Consider the following 20564-nt stretch of genomic DNA (forward strand, 5'->3'; position numbering starts at 1 on the left):
ACACGGCGTGACTCACAGCTCGGTGGTGTATTGAGGAATGTGATCAGGTATTTTGGTGAGTTTCTGGTTGGAGCAGTCGACGGTGGTGCCCTCGCAGCGACACTTTTCAGGGCAGGCCAGGTCTGCAAAGCAGTCGCCTCCTAGCTTACTACGGTAATCCTCGTTACCTGGTCACAATCATAACCGCAGTGTCACTAAATGTGCAAGAGTCAAACCCCAGCATTTACTGGCACGGGTCCCGATAGAAACACCAGCACAGTAGCAGAATTTAGAGACACTGCTCAAGGGCTGTGCTGCTTTTTTTTTTGTTTTTTTGTTCGTCATAGGAAAAGAAAGCTGATTACAATCATTTGCAACAATCCCCATAAGCTTTGGCTCAAAATGCTGCATTGTGCTTCGCAGCCTTAAAGGAATCAAAATAACAGGAAGCTACACAGACTGTGAAGATCAAGACAGACACACACAGACGCACATGCACTCACACGAGAACAAAGATATTGGAGGTTTTCTGCCCTGTCAGACTACAAACAAGCTGAGATCTCACCAGAAAAATGCTCATGCACATACAGGTAGTCATCTATCATACTGTACAGACACTGAGGCTCTAAATCAAGCTCACACACATGCACACACACACACACTCTTGCAGGGAGTGACAGGAGTTTGCTGTCTCTTGCGCCATGCTGTAGGGTTTTGCAGGGCCGTTCCATGGTGCTTGAAAGAACCATGTTCCACGATAGGAACCTGGCAGCCACATGGTTAGATCAAGCACAAAGGAACAACCTGCTGACTGACTGCTCCTCCGCTGGAACACAGGGGTGGGAAGGACAGAGGAGACAGGAGGAGGAGGAAGAGGAGGAAGGGAGAAAAGGAGCTGAGGGGAGAATGAACGTGAAAAGAGGCATAGGAGAGGAAGTGGGAGGAGAAAGGAGGAGAGAAGAACGAAGAAGCCACCTGATACTGGAAATGTGTAATTTGCAGCGAATAGAGAGGACAGAGAGGAAAAATGATAAGAAGGAGGATATCAGACAAGGTGTTCAAAAAGTTGCAGGAATAGAGGGAAAGGCTCGAGGAACATCTACAGACATCTACATCACAGAAAGCAGAGCAGGAACAGGGCAGCTGTTACGGAGGAGTGGGAGGAGAGTTACAGCAGCACGGAATGCAAGAGAAGCCCTGACTTCTGGGTAATACACACACAGACACACACACACACACACTCCAACACACCCCATAGGTATATAAACAAGATAAAAATACATGAACCATTGTGCGCTAAAGTATAAATTGTAATTATTATTCTCGTCGCATCGTTGTTGATGGTGAACAACAAGACAAGAGGAGTCACAGAAGGGTCATTGCAGTTGAGGTCAAAGGTCAGATGCCGGTCAGGGACGAGAGGTGAGGGATTCAGAGCGGACGAAGAGCCTTGTGCGTTTGTGTGTGTGTGTGGGGTGTGTGTGTTACTTACAGCTGACATGGTGTACTCCTGAGTGTGTTAGAAAGGCAGTAGGAGAAAGAAGAAGGGATTTCACTCGTTTATTTGAACAGGAAGGGAAAAAGCTGATGAAAAACTGAGTGCAAATAAAAAAAGCTGCAATTTGTGCTGCAGTCCGTGTTCAGACCCCAGGCAGTGATTCATTTAAAGGACTAATGACTCGTGAATAGCGAGAATCGTGCTGGCGTGACGTGACACAGAACGGGTACATTTATCGACACACGTCCCGGCCTCTTCCAGTCGAAGCACGGCGCGATTTAAACCTATTCTGGGGAGACTGTGAGGCAAAAAGCATACATACACAGATAAAAGAGCCTCATTTGCAACAACAGAAAAATGAGGTAGGATCTGAAATAAGACAACAGTGTAAATGCAAACGAGAGGATTTTAGGTGAATTGATCTTAGCCGCAATATGAAGGTTGGACCGCAGAATAAAACATGTTTATTCAACTTTTCAACCGAAAATGTTCTTAAATTATTCAGCTTTGCCCCGTATGTGGTATCTGGGCTTTGAAACCTCTGTCCCCCCGGTGAGCTACAGAGTTAATGACTGCAGTGAGTGCGCGCATACACACACACGCTTGCGCGCACGCTCTCTCATGCAACACACTTCGTGGCCCCTCTGTGTGCTGCTGTGGTAATGACCGCCTTTAGCCCTGCTACTGATCTCATATGCATGTCTCATTTACATATTTCCCAGCACCCCTCTGAGCATGATGACTGTGTGACCTTTTGATGTTCTGCAGCGAAAAAAACAAACGCAGATGCTCACAGACACACGCTCATACATTAGCTGTCATTAGATTTGCTAAGAATCAAGAAGGACTGGCATTAAATATAGTCTCTGTGATCGCTGCACCAGGGTCCTTTCATTTAGCCAGACAGACAGAGCCCAGCTGACAGCGACCCAAGCTTGTTAATCCAACTGTTTTTCCTCCCTCGATCATCAAGGTTGCGTTAACCATCGAAAACCCAGTGCAAGGACAAGAGTGTGATTATCTGGTGTCTGGTTAGACGCGGTGCATCATAATGCATGACAGACCATTAGCAGAACATGTTTTGGCATTGAATAGGTGTCGGACAGGGCAAGTCACTCAAAGCGTCGAGGATGTGCGAGTGTGAAGCATCAGCTGTGAGTGAGCAAACAGTGGTTTATACACACACACACACACACATACACACACTCATGCTCATTGTACAATACCTGGGATGAAATACTGTTCTCTAGCTAATAGAGAGACAGAGAGAGTCAAAGTGAAAAACAAGAAAAAAAGCTACACTAAAAGACAACCCACTCTGGCTGTGGTTTGGCATGAAACGTGTGGAAAATCCCAGAAAACGCTAAAAACAACAGGGAGATGAGGTTAGTAGAAAGAGGCTGAGGGAAAATCCCAGCAGGAAGACACAGAATGAAAAGAGAGGAGAGGTCAGCTTGTCTTGTGTGTGCATGTAGATCAGAAATGTAAAAAAAGAAGAAGAAAGAATTAGCCTCTACTATGTACCATATTTACACTAGCTATATTTGTGCAAGCTACTGTATGTGTGTAGATGCAGTGAAGTGCATGTGTGTGCGTGTCTGTACCTGAGCAGCGGAACTTCTTGCTCTTGATTTGCCCGATTCGTTTGTTGGCGAGCCGTCGAGGGCTGGTGCAGCGGGCGCCGCTCGTCTCGATGGGATTGTCCTGCAGGTAGTCTGCCAGCCACTTCAGATGGCAGTCACAGATAAAGGGGTTTTGCGCCAAGTGACTGCACAGAGACACACAGAACATACAAAACACATTCAGGTAAGCCTAATGGGAGCGTGTAATAGCACCACGTATGTGAACAGCAGCTCAAAGACTGATACTGGAACAGTGTTTACATCAAAAACCTTTATTTTATTCTTTAAATTAAAGGACCAGAACAAATACCTGGATTTATTTCTCTTAAAAATGATATGAGGTGTGTGACTGCAAGGAGTCTGTATATTTATCACTTTGTTATAACAATAATTATTCTTCTGTTATATTCTGTTATAATCACTAACCAGTGATGAGAAACAGAGCAATAAGTGTCTACACAGGAGACTATAGTTAGAGCCAAAAAGATGTTCCTCAGTTGAATGTCTATTGAGTCTCTTGAAAGAAATAAAACTGAGAGCATGTTGCCTCCCTCCCATTTTGAAGCATTCATGTTGACTGACGGATTTATAAGAGAGGTTAGTTAAATTCTTAACAGTGGCAAAGAAACTGCTGTTGTACTGTACAGACAAAAATTGTATTTTTTAACAGTTGGTACGTTATTCCAAAAACGTAATTGATTTTTGTTTATGTCGGCGGTTGCTCATTTATAAAGCTTGCCGGTTACTGCATTTCCTTATTTATCTCTACAAGTCTGGTGTGTGTGTGTGTGAGTGTGTGCATACGTACAGTGTTTGTATGGCTCTTAGAGATGAGAAAGTCCCCTTGGCGATGGTCTGGAGCTTGTTGTCATACAGTGATAGCAGATTGAGGTTGTGAAGGTCCTGAAACGCGTCCACGCGCAGGCATGCTATCTTATTAGCATTCAGTAACCTGAAGTGACAGAACAAAGGAGAGAGAGAGAGAGTGGGAGAAATGGAAATGAAGGCTCACCCCGTTATCGTTCTCTGACGAGTGTTTCAAATGGTGCAAGTCAGTGAAGACGGCTTTCAGTCATGATGCCTCAACTCTGATGACAATGTTTGAGGTAAGCACTTTTCCGCTGAATATCGATGAGATGCAAATGCGACTGATTTTGTGCTCGTCTGTGTGTTTCTACTCACAGTAGCTGCAGAGAGAACAGCCCCTCAAAGAGTCCTTTGGAGATCTCTGTGATTTTGTTCCCATATAGTACCCTGCAGAAAACAAATGCAACATTAATAACAACAGTCAACCTAGATCGTACAGGGAGTCAGACCTCTCTTTTTGTCTTGTGTCTGTTTCCAGTTATTTGGTTCTTTACTCAACCAAAATTGCAAAATTAATATTTTCTAAAGCGGTAATGTGGGAAAATATGAGTGCATTTGGTGTAAACTCGTGTAAAAAAGGAATACAGCTCCCATGATTTTTTGTGTGCATTGTGTTTTTATTGTAAATGCTGCCCAGTACCTTGGCTGTAATAGCTCAAGGTACTGGTAATGACTGACAACTACAAAATCACCTACTGAGCAATCTAAAGAAATCTTTGGTAAAACACAAAAAGTAGTTACATCTAAAAAAATGGAAGTAAAAGTAACTTTGATTGTTGCCATTATTTGCAGTATCCCACAGCACTACTTTCCATTTATCTGGGCTCTAGCATTCGAACTATGGACCATTTGTGTATGAGGTGATATGTTAACCTTTGCCCGACAGAGCTGCTGGATGAGCATTTGTTTAAAAGCATAAAGAAAACATGAACTGACAAAATACTTCTGAAGAAAGTGAAGAAAAGTTTCTGAAAACACTCGGCTGACAATGATCTTGAACAATATTTTGCACTTTTAATAATAATTAAACCCATTTTCTTTCCTCAACACAAACATATAACCAGCAAAAAAAAGTTTAAAGTACTCAGCTGTTAAGAACCAAATACTAAAGAATTATGGTCATTAAAATGTCTTAGATTAAATCTGCACAAGTGACACAAACTAACTAGAATTCAGCAGAAATTACTAAGAGGGAAGGCATTTGGCTTTTTTACTCAAGAAAACACAGAAACACAGGGAAAAAAAAAGCTTCAGTCACTTAATCTGACTTCGTACCTGGCTGTACATGATATATAACACATGACGATCACTTTTCATTTAAATATCATAAAAAATTAAGATAACGTCCATAAATCTGGCTGTGGTGTTATGTTAGGAATGCACACTGTTTTTTTATAAACACACCAAAAGTGCTACAGAAACAGGAGAAGGCTGAGACTGCCACAGCCTTGCCCCAACAAATACCTCAGATGCAATCACACACACACACACACACACACGCGCACGCACGCACACACACACACGCGCGCACACACACACACACACACACACACACACACACACACACACACACAGGAGACATCTTTATGCCCTGTGAACAGATGAGTTGTGTATTCAGGCTGAAGACATGTGTTTTGGATCGGCTTTTATTTCGTTGTGCCGAGTGGCCGTCCCTGAGAGAACCGATGTTGGGAAACACGCGGCGTTGGAAGCGGATGCTTCATTTATGTCTCACAGACGAGTCAGCACATACAGTTCTGCTTGTTCACACGCATACGCGTACGGACACATGCGCAGATGCCACCTATGGCTCATTTACACCCTCTCTAACCAAACACTGAAGCACAATAAATACACAGTGTGGCTTAATGCGAAGGCCATGCTGCATGTGGTGTGTCAGCATGAATCGGTGTGTCCCATTCTTTCTGTGGCGATGTGTAATGAGGTGGCAGAAGCCTCCATTCAGCAATTCAGCATTTATGAATTATTGACTTTGGAGAGACGAGACCTTAATGTAACTCCTTCATGAAATAACTCTCCATCCTTCACTTCCTCCTCAGCTCCTCTCTCCACGGTCCTTCCCGCAGCTTCACACGCAAAGCAGATGGTCCGAGCTGAGTCAGAAAGCCAGCAGCACCGCTGCTTTTGCTAAACACGTATACGCTTTCGTTTTGTGCGTTACGTTTTGTATGTTTATTCCACAGATGTGGGTGTAGTTTCTATCCTTATAAACACAATGAGAAGGAAAGAACCACAAGCAATCAGATGATAAGTGTCACAAAATTATTATTCAAACTGGATTTTTTTTTTTTGCAAATTAAAATATGATTTTTGGATGAAACCAAATCTTGGGGATAGCTCGGTTAGATGTTTTGGCTGCTCGCTGAAGGTAATTTGTTTTCCAGGCACTGTAATATTGTTTAATTTTTCCTTTACAGTCTTGGTTTTCTTGGCTGAAAAGGTGAAAATGCAAAGTACTGCAGTCAAATTAAAAAACAGATAAGAATCCAAACTTTGCTTCAGCACCACAGATACAGTGGTGAGAGAAATGATCTGCTGACAATATTGAAAGAAAAATAAGAGTTTGTCAGGAAAATCTTCATCTTGTTGCTTCATTGGCGATCGTGGATCAAGAGTTGGGAGTTCGTCTTGTAATCGGAAGGTTGCCGGTTCGAGCCCTGGCTTGGACAGTCTCGGTCGTTGTGTCCTTGGGCAAGACACTTCACCTACCGCCTACTGGTGTTGGCCAGAAGGGCCGATGGCGCAATATGGCAGCCTTGCTTCTGTCAGTCTGCCCCCGGGCAGCTGTGGCTACAACTGTAGCTGCCTCCACCAGTGGGTGGATGACTGGGTGTGTAAAGTGCTTTGGGGTCCCTAGGCGGCACTAGTAAAAGCACTATACAAATACAGACCATTTACCATTCATTACTTTTGATGAAACTTCTGAAGTGCATTGCTATTTCTATTGTTTTTTCCCTGTCCATATTCGGTCCCACGCTCCCGTCACGTATCTGCAGTAATGGAACTTTAACATGGTTCCCAACCATCAAGGAAAAAGGAGCTCTCCTATACAAAGTTACTGGGAAATTAAAACGTTTGCGAGGTCCAAAGTTTGAGGATCATTTCAGGTGTGGCTTGCTTTGTGTTTTCACTCCTAATGAAGAGGTTGCTGTAATTTGGCTACACTGTTGTGGGAAAATCCAAGTGTTTGTGTTTGTGTTTCCTGTTTCTCTTTCTCAGTATGTTATGGCCATAACAGATCTCAGATATTAAACTCCTGAGCGCATTATTCACATAAAATATAAAAGCAGTAGCTAAAAGTGAAAAATAAACGGAAGTTATGGAGCATAAACAGATTTTAAACTTTTTTGCGCCCTCAAAGCGGTGCTTCAGAGTGTTTAAAAAGATACAACTTCAATATAAACACACTACACAATACTCACAGCGAGTTGAGAGAGCGCAGACCTTGGAAGGCATCCGAGGCCAGCTCTGATATCTGGTTGTTACTCAAGTCTCTGTAAAAAACAAAAGGAGAAGGGAACAAGAAGCAGAAGCATAAAACCAGAGAGTCAGTGAGGAAGAGAGAAACACAGAAAGCACAGCACGGAGGTCAACACAAACTGGAAAGTGGCCGGCAACAAAAGTTTTTGTGGATGGTTGACAGGGTGCAGAATACACGCATCTCCTCATCTACTCACATCCTGCGCAGCTTCTTATAAGGAGAAAAGGCCCCAGCTGGTATCACCTTGATGGCGTTCTGCTCCAGTCGTCTGGAACCAAACATACACAGACCATTGAGAAGCGACATTAACATTCCCCTATCACAGAGCTATCTCTGCTCCATTGTTGGCTGCTGCTCTTTCCCCGGGGGCTATGGCTAAGGGGAAACTTTTCCAGATAAGTCCCTTTAATAGGCCCTGCCAAAGTCTGCCACATTTCTCTGATCTTTTGCCCTCTTTAACATCTGCACAGTCAGACGGACACACAAAAACACAGCTGTAACATCTGGGAGGTGTTCCATTAGGTCTGACTGTGCATCGATCTGACGATGCCATTAGAGTGAAAAGACGTGGAAAAAAAGAAAGAAGTGTTTATTCACTGTGACAGCAAATTAAACAAAAACAACAGCTTCATTGTGAAAAATTCTCTCACTTTCTAAACTTTTCACTGCTGACATTTTTGACTGGTTGTGCATACGAACCATAATGTGCCTGTTCTATAGTGGTTTCAGCTGTTTTGAGTCTGAAGTGAAAAGAAACGAGTCCTTTTAAAGCCTAAAATCAATCAGGACAAGGCCAAGTCAAGTGTAAATTTAGACAAGTTGATGCTCCGCTATGTTAAGTCCAAATAAAATCTAAAATCGATAAGGAAGTTAATGTTTGAAGTCTTGTAGGTCTTACATAAGGTTTCAAGCCATTTGAAAGAGTTCCAGGTCTTAACTAAGTAAAGAGAAGTCCAAATTATGCCCCAAATCTTCCTGTAGCATTTAAAAAGTCTTAAGTTAAAGGAGACAAATAGAACTTTTATCCAATTCAGTGAAGCTGGGTCAGGTCGCCATTCTGCTCCAGGGCGGCACAAATCCCAGAGATGTTAAAAACATAACGCTAAATTTGATCTTGAGTCTTGAAAAACACGTCTTTTAGCAGTTAAATTAAACGGGGGTCTTTGTTCTTATCAAAGCAAGTAATGGGTCTCAAAATCAGTGAAGTGACTTTGAGAGCGAGAAGTCCAAGTTAGGCTTCATGTCTTCATAGTCATGGTGACCAAAGCTTTACCTTCAAAATAATGCAGATATTGTTTTTAAAAATGAGAAATATAAAATTTTTTAATGGTTTTAATGGCAGAGCTGGAATGCCATCTGAGAACTCATGTCCCAGTCACAAATCTGTATTTAATATAGGGGGCGATCTGATGCAGTGACAGACGTGTAGAGACGTTATGGTCTGTTTGTACTTTTACAGCACTCAGCACTTTGTTCTCCACCTGCACCATGCATGTCGATCAGTGGTATACTTCACTGCTGTTCGCTGTCACATTAGTCGTTCACCTTGCAGTTCTTTTGTCTCTTGACACTGCAGTTTGCTACATTTTCACTGACATTCAGATCTCTGGTCACCACATCGCTGCCAGTGGCCGTGGTCTAAAGGGAGTCCTGTCCCTTTAGAGCCTCTGCAGTGCCCACAGATCTTATAACCAGTCTCAAGACTGTCAGCCCTTCAGCTTAGCCCAGCTGTTGGGAAGAGAGAAGTCTAATAGACAAAGACTGTCTTTATAATGAAGTGAAATCAATTGTTAAAAACTGTCGACTGCGATAAATTGTCTTCTCATGAGTGCTTTATCACATTTAAAGATTGTGTTGTGCTATTTCTCTTTGTTGGGAAACAAAGAGAAAGAGCAGCAGTGTGATGTCCATTTAAGTCTGACTCAAGAAGTCCAAATCTCAAATCTTAAATCAACGTCTTATTTTTTGGGACTTTGTTAAATCTGCTGGCTCTTCTCCTTCCACTTTGCTCCGATTCTCACTTACAGATAGCGATATGATCCACCTCGTCTCTCAGATTAATCTTTCAATTGTTCTTCTTTTGTCATTCCTTTATTATTTTCTTAAGCAGGAAGGAGCTGCATGACCAGGCTTTCTCATTTCACAGATGTGTGATTTTATTTCGCCACACAAAGAGAAGTAGTGAAACAGAAAGGTGGAAAGAGACAAAGAGGGAAAATGGAAAGACGCAGAGTGAAAGAGCAGGACAAATATCACTGCTCCGAGTGTGGATGTGGGAGTTTTGTGTGTGTAAGAAAAGCGGCTGGAAGCAAACGTGTTTACTTGGATCACAGGTCTTACATCTCGGTGATGGTTTCGGGCAGGTTGGTGGGTATTTCTGTGAGACCCTTCCCTCTACAGTCCACAATGTTGTTACTGCAGGTGCACGACTCCGGACACTGTAACACACTGCAGGAGGAAGATGATGACGACTGGTGACCTACACAGAGACAGAGGGCCAATATTATCCACGGATAACAGATTATGCTTTGAGTAAATCCCAAAGGCAAAGAAAAAAAATCTGCAGCACGGCTAGAGCAACTGTGCAAGTGAGGGAAATATCCTGTCCTTAGATGTGACCTTGTCTATCTACAACTGTTTTCTATTCTCGTGTTGTACAGAAAATCAGATCGAGGATATATATTTTAGGAAATGCAGCACATAGAGTTAAAGACAAGCCACTTACCTTCATCCCAGTCTTTAAAAATCATGAGCAAAAAAGGTAATGAGAGAAAGCAGACGAGACAAAGCAAAAGATGGGTTTGCCACTGCGAAACAGCGAGCCGAGGGAAGTCACAAAACAGACAGCAAAGCAAACCGGTGAACCCGACCTACCTGTGCACACAAACTCCTTCTTCTGCACCTCGGCCACGTTGTGCCCCCTCAAGTGCGGAGGGGCCATGCATTGCGTGTAAAGACCCAGCCGGGGGCGCTGTCGCAGCCACTCTGACAGCCAGGCTACGTGGCAGTCACACTGCAGGTTGTTGGAGTGCAGGCGGCTGAGGGACAGAGGAGGAGATGGGACAGACAAGAACAGGTGGGGGGAAGGAGAGAAATAAGAAGTGTGATGACAGGGGAGGCAGGAGCAGGTTGGGTGGAGGGAAGAGAGAGAGAGTTGCAAGTACACATCAATCAATCTGTTACACAAATGGACACGGATGGGAAGAATCCTTCCCCTCAGGGCAGCGAGGTGTACCAAATACACAGAGATGCCACTTACAAGGTCCTGAGCTTTGGCATGTGGTTGAAACTGGCCACAGACAGTCGGCTGATGTTGTTATTGTTCAGGGTGCTAAAGAAGAAAGTGAACACACAGCATATTACAGATATGCAGAAAATCTGTCCCGCAGTATTTTACTGTTACCGTGAAAGAGGCTGCAGTGTCATACAGTGCATTTGTAATGTAACACAAAAACAATCAAAAAACAACTCTTTTATATTAATGTGTTCAAAGCACTACCTTGTTAGCTTCTAATTAGGTCTGTAATAAATCACATTTAATGGAAAGCTACTGAGCCTTTAATCTTGCTTTTTCTTTTTCTTTCTTTTTAGACATCGGCTTAAAACATAATCCATTTATTCGCTCCCGGAATGCTCAGACTACAGAAAATCATTTGAATCATTAGAAATCAGATACAAATAGATGGTAGAGTTTATTTGCCTGATCGAACGATCATACCTTTGCACGTTTGCTTACAGCTCTGATTTTGGCCGGGCTATAAAGTGCCCACTTAAGGTACTGACTGACTTTGAAATCAAAGCAAAATGAATATTACAGGCATTCAGGACAACAAAAGTGTCCATTCTGTGTGCCTAATGGCCCCATTAACAAATTATGTGAAGAGTAGGGGCACTTTTATTTCAAGACACGTCAGGACTGCATGTCATCTTACAAATGAAAAAATCCTGGATGCCCTGCACGTGAAAGAACATACCATTCTTAGAAAGATCCTTAATGTGACACAGAAAATACTGTTAAAGATGTTTTGGTTAATGATAGAGAAGCACAATCGCTAGCCAATACAGCAAAAATCTAAAACCCCAGCGACGCCTCAGCTGCTCTCTCTCTCTCCTCAAGATGTTGGTGAACAAAGAAAACTGTCGTGCTTTAACTTTATTTCAGAAACAATCCCCAACAACAATTGCATATTCTCTGCTTTTTATATTTGCCTTTCCTATTTCGTTTCCTGAACCCCTGCTTCAAGCACCCTCTACAATGACAGCATTACCACAGAACCAGGCGTTAGTGCCACTGCTCAAAATATACCAATTCATTCCTTTTGGGGAGCTGCATAGGCAATGCAGTCTTTGAAAGGTCAACAAGGAAATTAGCTGTTCTATACTGTACTGCTGTTAGTGCTCACCAAACCCTCTGCTTTTTGCAGGTACTCACAGTACTTCCAGGTCACGTAGCGCTCTGAAAGCTCCATCTTCAATACAGCTGATGTGGTTGTAGTCCAACTGGCTGCACACACACATGTACACACACGGAATTAAAAGAAAGGGGAAACTGAAGACATCAAGGTGTTTAAAAGGTATATCTTAAGGCTTCGGCTGGCTCCAGGTGAAAACAACTCAACTCCTTAGTAACCTCTCTCTGTCTCACCCTCACCTTCTCTCTGTTTTAAAAAAAGTTTGGTCTCCTGGTAGCTTTGTTCTTCGTAGCTGCATTTCTGAATGCATTTATCTGTGTGTTCATTCCTGTTTCCTGCTCTCTTCTGACATCTAGTTTGTATGCGCTGCTCTATACCTCGTCCCTCTTCCTCTCTCTCCCCCGACTCTTTCTCAAAGTCGGTTTGCTGAAACAATTTAATTAAGACATAAGGACATTAAATCATGCTGTCGTCCGCACTCTAATGGATGCCCACACACACACACACACACACACACACACACACACACACACACACACACACACACACACACACACACACACACGATGCCCTGTCCTTTTAGAATAATTGCAAGACATTTAAAAAACCACAGGAAGCCCTAAAAGTTGAGAAATCCATATTTATAGAATTAAAGATGGGCAATTACTTTTACCTGTGAAATGACCAACAATTATCATAACTCGGAGTGAGGCAAAACAAAGGGAGGAAACGGCAAAATGCCAGTGATGTGACACACACAGTGTAATCCGCGCTCTAATGCATGAACACAGACACGCACACAGCTGCTAACGAGCAGCGGTGCCAGTCAATACAGCAGGCAGGAGGCACATGACATTTACCACAATTAAATATTGATGCACAGGCAAATGGGTGCTGTGCACATTCTCAAACATGTCGGAAAGGAGGTGCCACATACGTGTGAACGCCTATAGAACCGCATGCACACCACACTACACCACATCGCACATATAAGCAGAGAGAGTGTTGCCAAAGTGCTACTTACAGATTCTTGATTTCCACAGCTCCCCTGAAGCCTTTCCTTGGAATTCCCTGAATCTGGTTTTCGCTGAGATCACTGTACAGAGAAGGAGACAGAAAAAATAAAGGCAGCACAGAGTTAAGCCAAGATATCACAGGGCCACTTGCTTTGCAGACTAAGTACTTGATATAATCATCAAAATGCAGAAGTTGTGGGTGGAGGGCTTCAGAGCCAGATTGATCATCTGCAAAATTGAGTTCCATCAACACAGAGTACTTCTTCCTCAAATATAATCAGCCGTCTTGGTTCATCTCTCAGGGATACATAAAACACTTCCTTTGTGAAGTGTCCACACATTTAGAGCCAGATGCAATTCAACTGTCTGCTTTGAACATCCACACGAGTCAGGTGGAAGAGGCTCTGAGCCCTCCGGCAGCCTGTAGGGGGCACTAGTGACCTCCACTTACCTCAGATTTCCGTTCCTTCTTTCATCACTCCCACTCATCTCTACCTCACTCCAACCACCCTCTCCTCCCCTGCTTTTAAGGAGTGAGTGATGGATATGTGTGTGTGTGTGTGTGTGTGTGTGTGTGTGTGTGTGTGTGTGTGTGTGTGTGTGTGTGTGTGTGTGTGTGTGTGTTTTGGAGTTTACATACACTTTAATTTTTAGCTACTTCAAAAAAGCGACAGGTTGGCATTAAAAAAGGAAACACTTACTGCAGTCAGTGATATACATGCAGAACGTGCTAACATGCATGCACCCATAGAAGTATAAATACCCTCAAACATACAAACAGGTGCTTCACTGACTAAATGTTATTATAGTGCTTGCCATCATGTGACATACATCCTAACACTCATTGGTGCTGCAGCTTGGTTTATAAAGGACACACACACATGCCCTTAAAGGTGCCGAAGGATGTACTCACAAATAGTTACACGAACAGAGGTGTTAATCACATACGCACATGTGCAAATATAAATAAATTACATAAAGCACAGGCACAAGAATGAATTCAGCTGTCGGGTCAAAATGTGTTACAGCATGTAAAATCAAAGCACTCAAGCAGCTCTGGAAAGATGACACTCAGGCATCCTAAAAGCACCACAGGCTGCCCGGTAGCGAGTGTTTCTGCATGTGTCCTCTGCTTCCAATACAAACCCAAGTTCCAGACAGACCACCTGACCTTTCACCTTTGACCTTCCAGCTCTCGACCCCAACTGTGTCCTCTGCCACACTAATCGGCTAACAGCTAATGCCCATCCACATTCCTCGCATTCCTGCAGTTGTGATCGTTTAATCAGCGCTACAGGTATCTCTCCACCTGCTGCTTCCAGCCCTTCATCTGAAGTGGTAATTTGTTGCCAGTAATAGAGAAAAATTACAAAGCGGGGCGTTTTGAAGACTAAAAACAACAAAGTGGCTTGTTCATTTGGAGCCTTAATATCCAACTGAAAAGACAATGAAAATGCTTCTTTTAGCTTACGAGCCTGTGGGAGGGCTGGCTAGCTGCTGTGAGCTTTGGATTGACAGCTGAGACAGACAGCAGGGGCACAAAGACACAATGTAAACAAGAGTCCTCTGGTAACTGTAGCTTTTTAAGAGGCGTGTGTTAGGAGTGATACTGAAGAAAAGTAATCCATCATTCTGCAACCACGGCAACAGATTGTGGCGTTGGCAGGTAAATGTTTTGAAGATGTTCAAAGTGTCAGAGCTGAGGCACAAGTTCACTCTCAAGTGTCAAAATGACACAAGTGAGTGCACTTTAAGTCAGCGAAAGTGTGCTGAACGTTGCATTCGAGATGGATCTATTCCTGCATATAGAAGTTCAATTTTACATCGCTGCAGTTCAGAGTCTCTGGGCTTTTATTTCTTCCGCACATAATTGCCAAATGTAAGCTGGCGATTTGTGCGAACACAAGAGAATTAAATGTAAGATGATCAATAGAAGACGTAGATCATTTTTTACAACTGCCTAATCTTTCAAGTGGTTATGATGCTGCTTTCTCTGCCCTGTGAATCATTGTATGCTGAGAATCTTTGGATGTTGGATTACCGGTCAGACAAAACAAGGATCTGAGAACGACATGCTGAGCTCCGGAAAATTGTGACGGGAAAAAGCAATAATTAGTTGCAGCCCCCCCCAGTAAAATGTGTTCACCTTTGCTGTTTTGCACACGCAAAGCGAACACACGTGTGCTTCTTCTCTTTTATGCAGATACGTACACACACACACACACACACAAAGTGGCTGGTCTGAATCAAATAGAGTGTATCCTGATACTGTTTTTACAGGACCAAGGGGGTTTGGAAAACAGCCGTGCTCCGTTAACCGCTGGAGCTCGAAATCCAAATAAATGTTCTTTAACTTAACCCAACACACACACACACACACACACAGCAGTGCATATAGCACCCAGTGTGTGCATCCACTACATCTTTGTATCAGATGTAACAATCAGTAAAAAGTTGTTAACGTCGAAAATGTGAAGCTCTGACAGCTCGACAGTTTGTGCTTTAGGTTGCACACAACCTTCACTGTTTACACACACAGACACTTCACTTGGGAACACACAACTTGTTGCTGTGGCAATTACAGTAATGTAGCTTGGTAAACATCAGAGGACAGGAAAGAAGTGCTGTGTGTGTGTGAGAGAGCGAGAGACACACACACACACACACCGTCATCCTCGAAAGCGCTGAGATGATTGAAAATTGATTCTGAGCAATTTTTCTGCCCTTGTGATGCACAACAACAGACAGACTGCACACACACAAACACTTACATATCGTACACACATATCACAACACACTCATGTACACTTAGTACATGCATACACATGTGAGTGGCAGTCTGGGTTAATGTGGGGGCTCTTAAGGAAGTGCAGAAGGCCACACTAAACCCTATTCATCACTCAGACCACCAAAGAAAGAGAGAGTGAATATCCCGCCTAGTAAATTGACTTCTTAGCGACTTTGGAGTGGATTTTCTTCCTCCGTTTGGCGCCAATGCACCTGATTCAGTTTCATCTCCACTTAAATGATTTTTTAGTGAATGTTCAACCCACCACGTTATCTTTTCTTCTCAAACTTCCTCTTCCTTTTCATCCTTCTCTCTTTCTCTCTCTGTCTTTTCCTCTTCTCCTAAATTGGTCTTGTTTTTGGACTTCCCCAAGGTTTAACCCCTCACCTCTGCCCCTTAAGCCTGAACTGGGAGGCTGGCTTCATTAAAAGAGGCTCCCGCTGAGCCCAGCGTGTGCATGTCCGTGCGTGTGTGTTTTTGTTTGAAGGGGCTGGGGGTATTAGACCCACACAGGAACTATATCATGCTGCTAAGTTAGGAACCTTCTGAAAGAGAAGACACACACACGTCCACCCACAGACGCATGCACATGCACATGCACGCACCAATCCTAGGCACAGTCGCTGCTGAAACAAACAGCTGACAGCCTCTATCCATGATGTGTAGAAAAAGAGATTTAACCGCACACACACACAGACGCGGTGCCACACGATGCTGATACTGTACATGCATCAAATTCACAGCAGCAAGGACCGAAAATGTTCTGTCCCATTTCACTCTCTTCCTTGTGTTGCACTTTTTCTTTGACATCCACCCTAAGAAAGATAAATCTAAAAAAACTTGGTGTCCCTGTTTTCTCCCTCCGTCCACACCAAGCTGTTATTTTTCACACTCAGTAACTGAGCTGTTTGAGAGCGCAGATAAATCTTAAAATGCTGGCCTCAGGTTTTGGAGTGCACCAGAAAACTTGAGCTTTTTGAAAACAATGAAAAAGTCTTTGGTCAGGAATGTTACCAAAAAGCAGTTAAAATGCCGGCTTCCTGTAACCTCTAATCCTCGCTGTGGTCACACATTTTAAATGTCAGCATAGATGCTCAGACCACTCTTCGTCCTTTATAACGATTTGGCCGACGCCTCGGTGTGCCAAAGCCGGGCAGCGTTTGCTTTTCGGTCTCATCACAGAAAAATGTGTAAATGACAATACTAAATTGTGAGTTTGGCTACAATGAAACCAAGCATCAAGCTCCGGGGCAGAAAAGTAAAACCAACAGTAAAGTGTCGAAAACTCAAACTCCTCAAATGGCCACTTGAGGCTGACTCCAAAAGCAAGGAAAGCCCCAAAGAAGCCTGTGTTAAAACACACAACTTTACAACTTTACAACAGAAATAATGACATTTACAGTCCTTCCAAATGTAGGGAGGGTTACAATTGTTACAGTTGTGCATTGCTTGGGGTATGGATTTCCTTGCATGAGCAGTGGTTGTCTGGGTTAACTTCAGCTAATTCGAGCTGCTCAATTCTACTTCTTAATCAAGTTTGTAGGTCCTTCTGGAGCATTTTCATGCTATTATCTTACAAATGACATAACTTGGTGTTTGGGTAAAAACACAACATCCAAGAATGCTGCACTCCATTTTCTATGAGTGAAATTCTAGTGTTTTATTAGTCTGTTACTTAGCTCTAATTAACACCTAATTTCCAGTATAGTCCCTAAATGAACCTTAAGTGACAGTGGTTAGTGGCTATGATTTGTATACAGACTCAATTTAAAACAGGTGAACAGGAGGGCAAAGTGGACCAGTCTGACTATGTGAGACATCTGTCCAGATGCTGGCTGTATTTGTCTGTTTTCACACTGTTGAAATCCATTTTGGTGTGAATGGATCTTCTACGGATCTTCCTGTTTTTCTCACCTCTGGTGGTCCAGGATGTGTGTGTGCGCGCGTGTGCGCAGGAGTGTATGCGCGACAGAGTCAGGTCTTCAGTGTTGAGAGCTTAGAGCTGCTTTTCTAAAGGACCTTTTCAATGTGAGGGGGGCTTTTGACACCCTCCGTGTCTAAGAAGACCTAAGCATGAAAGAGCACTACTCAATTCTCACACATGCACCCCTCATCCTTTCCCCTCCTCCCTGTTTTTTGTGTCTCACGCCGGACACACATACACAAACTCTTACCTACTGTTATACAGTTTCTGAATCTCTTTTGTACGAAGCCTACCGCCACAAGATTCTTCCCAGGTCCAGCAGACTGGGGGTTCCTGTGGCAGAGCGTGTGTGTGTGTGTGGGTGTGTATGTGGTAGGGTATGAGTCGGAGTTGGCAGTGCAGTAAACTAATCATCTTGTTCAAATCCCTTTCGGAGACCTTAATCCTATTAAGTTTTAGAATGTGTGAATGGGCAAAGACGAAGCTGGAAAGAGTCAAAAAGGAAAAAGAAAAAAGGAGGAGAAGGTGAAGAAGAGGAGGAGAAGGAGTGAGTTTCAGTTTTTGCTGGAGGGGCTTTATGAAGAGATGGTCAGGGAGGCTAAAAATGATGCTGGGACATTCAGTATGCGCTAGTGTGTCTGCAGTCAGATCCTCCAGCTAATTCGGGCAGCGGTGCCATTAGTGGACCCCCAAAGATCACACTTCTGTGAGCAATTAGGAGGAGAAAGACTCACAAAGAAAAGAGAGGAGATGAGAGGAGAAAGGAGAAGGAGGAGAGTAGACCTTTTGAAGACAATGCCATGGATTATTGAGCGCACTGGGCCAGGACTGGCACCTGGCAGTGTGGACGAATGCGTGCGCCTGGTGTGCGCGTCATGATCTCTCTGGTTTAAATTTAAGCACATCTTGTAAATCTTGGGCAGCAGAATTTCAGAACTAATAAACGAACAAAAAAAAGGATTCTTACTATTCCCTCCTTAAAGAGATAGTTATTATGCAGAATCACACACACCCTCCCACACACAGATCGCCTCCTCTTTCAGCCTTCTCCTTCAGTCCCCCTCTCCTAAACTAATATTGACTTTGCTCATGAATGACAGATCTGCAGTCCTCCTCACTCTCTCCCTCTCTTCCCATCTCATTGTCTATTTCCCTTATTCACTGTCACACCTCACGCACATACTTTGAATACCAGGTGAGAGGGTTGCTATGGTTACGGGGCAAGGGTGGACACCTATGGGACATTTTCACTTGACAGAGATGTCCCCTGTGTGTACGTGGGTGCGCCTGTCCTGCAGAGGTGGCAATTTGCCCAAAAGAAGGTGCGCACGCATGTGTGTGTGTGTATGTGCGTGTATGTGCGCACATGTGTGTGTGTGTTGCCTCCGTGAGTTACAAAATGCCCAGCTTAGAGAAGCTCATGTGGTAAGAGCTGTGTTACTTTTCCAGCTGATTTTGAGGTTTTATTTTGCAATGTTTCCTCGATTATAGTTTGAATGCAGAGAGAGCAAAGCCAAGATTTCTCAGCAGAAAAGCGACATTCTGCCTACTGATCTCCTACATAAATAGCTCACGCATTTTTCATTCAATTGTTCACCAATCTTTTATTTAGTTAGTTATTTCTTTAACAAAGCCAGCTGCAAGCCACGTGCCACACTTGTTGCTGAGGAAACTAAAAACTAAATATACATTGCCCTCTTTTCTTTAGCTGGTAAAACAACAAAGCTGAAAAAAATCTTACATTTGTGTGTGTGTTTGGATGTGTGTGCGTGTGTGTGTAAAAGCAGACTGACTACGTTGCTTTCCAGCCCAGGAACGGATTAGTCAGCGTTCTGAGACCATGACATCATCTGAAATGTTTACACGTGTAATTATAGACAAGTGAGAAATACATCTGTTGCACTAACGCACACACTCACAGCGGAGAGATAGACATGGCTCGCAGTAATGCAGTAATTACATATGAGGAGAAGCACTTAATAATGGGGACCATCTGATGATGATATTTAGATTTGCAGCTGGCTCAACAGAGCAGGCCATCCCACTGTGGCCTGCACCTGTGCTCCTCCAACACGCGTGTTAGAAGCAATTCTTCTTCCCGTCATTCTGCAAGCATTTTAAGACATGTTTTGGCAAATGGAAGAGGAGAAACATCAAATGCCGGAGATGCTGAGAACATTTTAATCCCCAGGAAATCAACACATGCATGAGTTTACTGATCTAGCGCATGTGCTTATCAGTCAAGCTGCTTTAACTGGCATTGGCGATGATAAAGATTCCTTCTTTCTAAGAACATAAACATATGTACATATCCCAAAGAGGACTTACAGTTTTAATGAGTGAAAGAAATGCAACAATTCAAACCAGTTGTTCAGTGGTGCCTGTGTAGAGCCTCGTGTTGGTCATAATTTGAGTGAAATCTTTGAAGGAGACTGCTTTTTGAGCACCCTCTAATGGTCAACTTGGACTTTCAGTTTTTTTAACCTCCAGATTTCTAAAGATGTTTGATCTCATTTTAATTAAAGAGTATTTAAATGTAATGGAATATTTCATCTTTGATGTCTCCGTCCATTCCATAAATTTAACTTCTTTCCTGACATTTCTCTTCCCCCCCCTTTCGTCTTTCATCTTGATTTTTCTTCATTCCTTTGGGGGTCTTTCCATCCTTTTGTCTCCACCACTTTCTCTGTCTCTTTCTCCCACATCCCCTGCACCACCCTCCTCCTGCCCTGCTCCTTCTGTAATGAGTCTAATCCATCAGCCAGACAGTATTAATCGTATTCCGATAGCAGTGTGTTCACTCGCTGCTCGCTGCTGTCTCTGTCTCTACGAGTCAATAACCCCTACGCTAACACCTACACACTGCCTATGACAGATAGGCTATGTGTGTGTGTGTGTGTGTGTGTGTGTGTGTGTCTGCATGTGTTTGAATTTTAAAACCAGCTCAGCACTATGA

At 43.3% G+C, this 20564-nt stretch overlaps 1 protein-coding gene across 4 annotated transcripts in view; it reads right to left on the reverse strand.

Annotated features, from left to right (window-relative positions):
* The window catches only part of slit2 (slit homolog 2), a 103212-nt gene that overhangs the window by 28997 nt on the left and 53651 nt on the right, over nt 1–20564 (reverse strand). For 2 of the 4 annotated variants that reach the window (XM_082536313.1, XM_082536311.1), the window contains exons 5-16: nt 12905–12976; nt 11901–11972; nt 10728–10799; nt 10343–10506; nt 9809–9947; nt 7665–7736; nt 7410–7481; nt 4282–4353; nt 3908–4051; nt 3082–3245; nt 1472–1489; nt 17–167 (exon numbers count right to left, since the gene is read on the reverse strand). In XM_082536313.1, the coding sequence (XP_082392439.1) occupies nt 17–167; nt 1472–1489; nt 3082–3245; nt 3908–4051; nt 4282–4353; nt 7410–7481; nt 7665–7736; nt 9809–9947; nt 10343–10506; nt 10728–10799; nt 11901–11972; nt 12905–12976 (1212 nt within the window). The remainder of the gene's footprint in view (nt 1–16; nt 168–1471; nt 1490–3081; nt 3246–3907; nt 4052–4281; nt 4354–7409; nt 7482–7664; nt 7737–9808; nt 9948–10342; nt 10507–10727; nt 10800–11900; nt 11973–12904; nt 12977–20564) is intronic. The other 2 variants (XM_082536314.1, XM_082536312.1) reach the window with 1 other exon arrangement.

This window comes from Aulonocara stuartgranti (assembly GCF_965226115.1).
Source record: "Aulonocara stuartgranti genome assembly, chromosome: 6".
Classification (NCBI taxonomy): Eukaryota; Metazoa; Chordata; class Actinopteri; order Cichliformes; family Cichlidae; genus Aulonocara; species Aulonocara stuartgranti.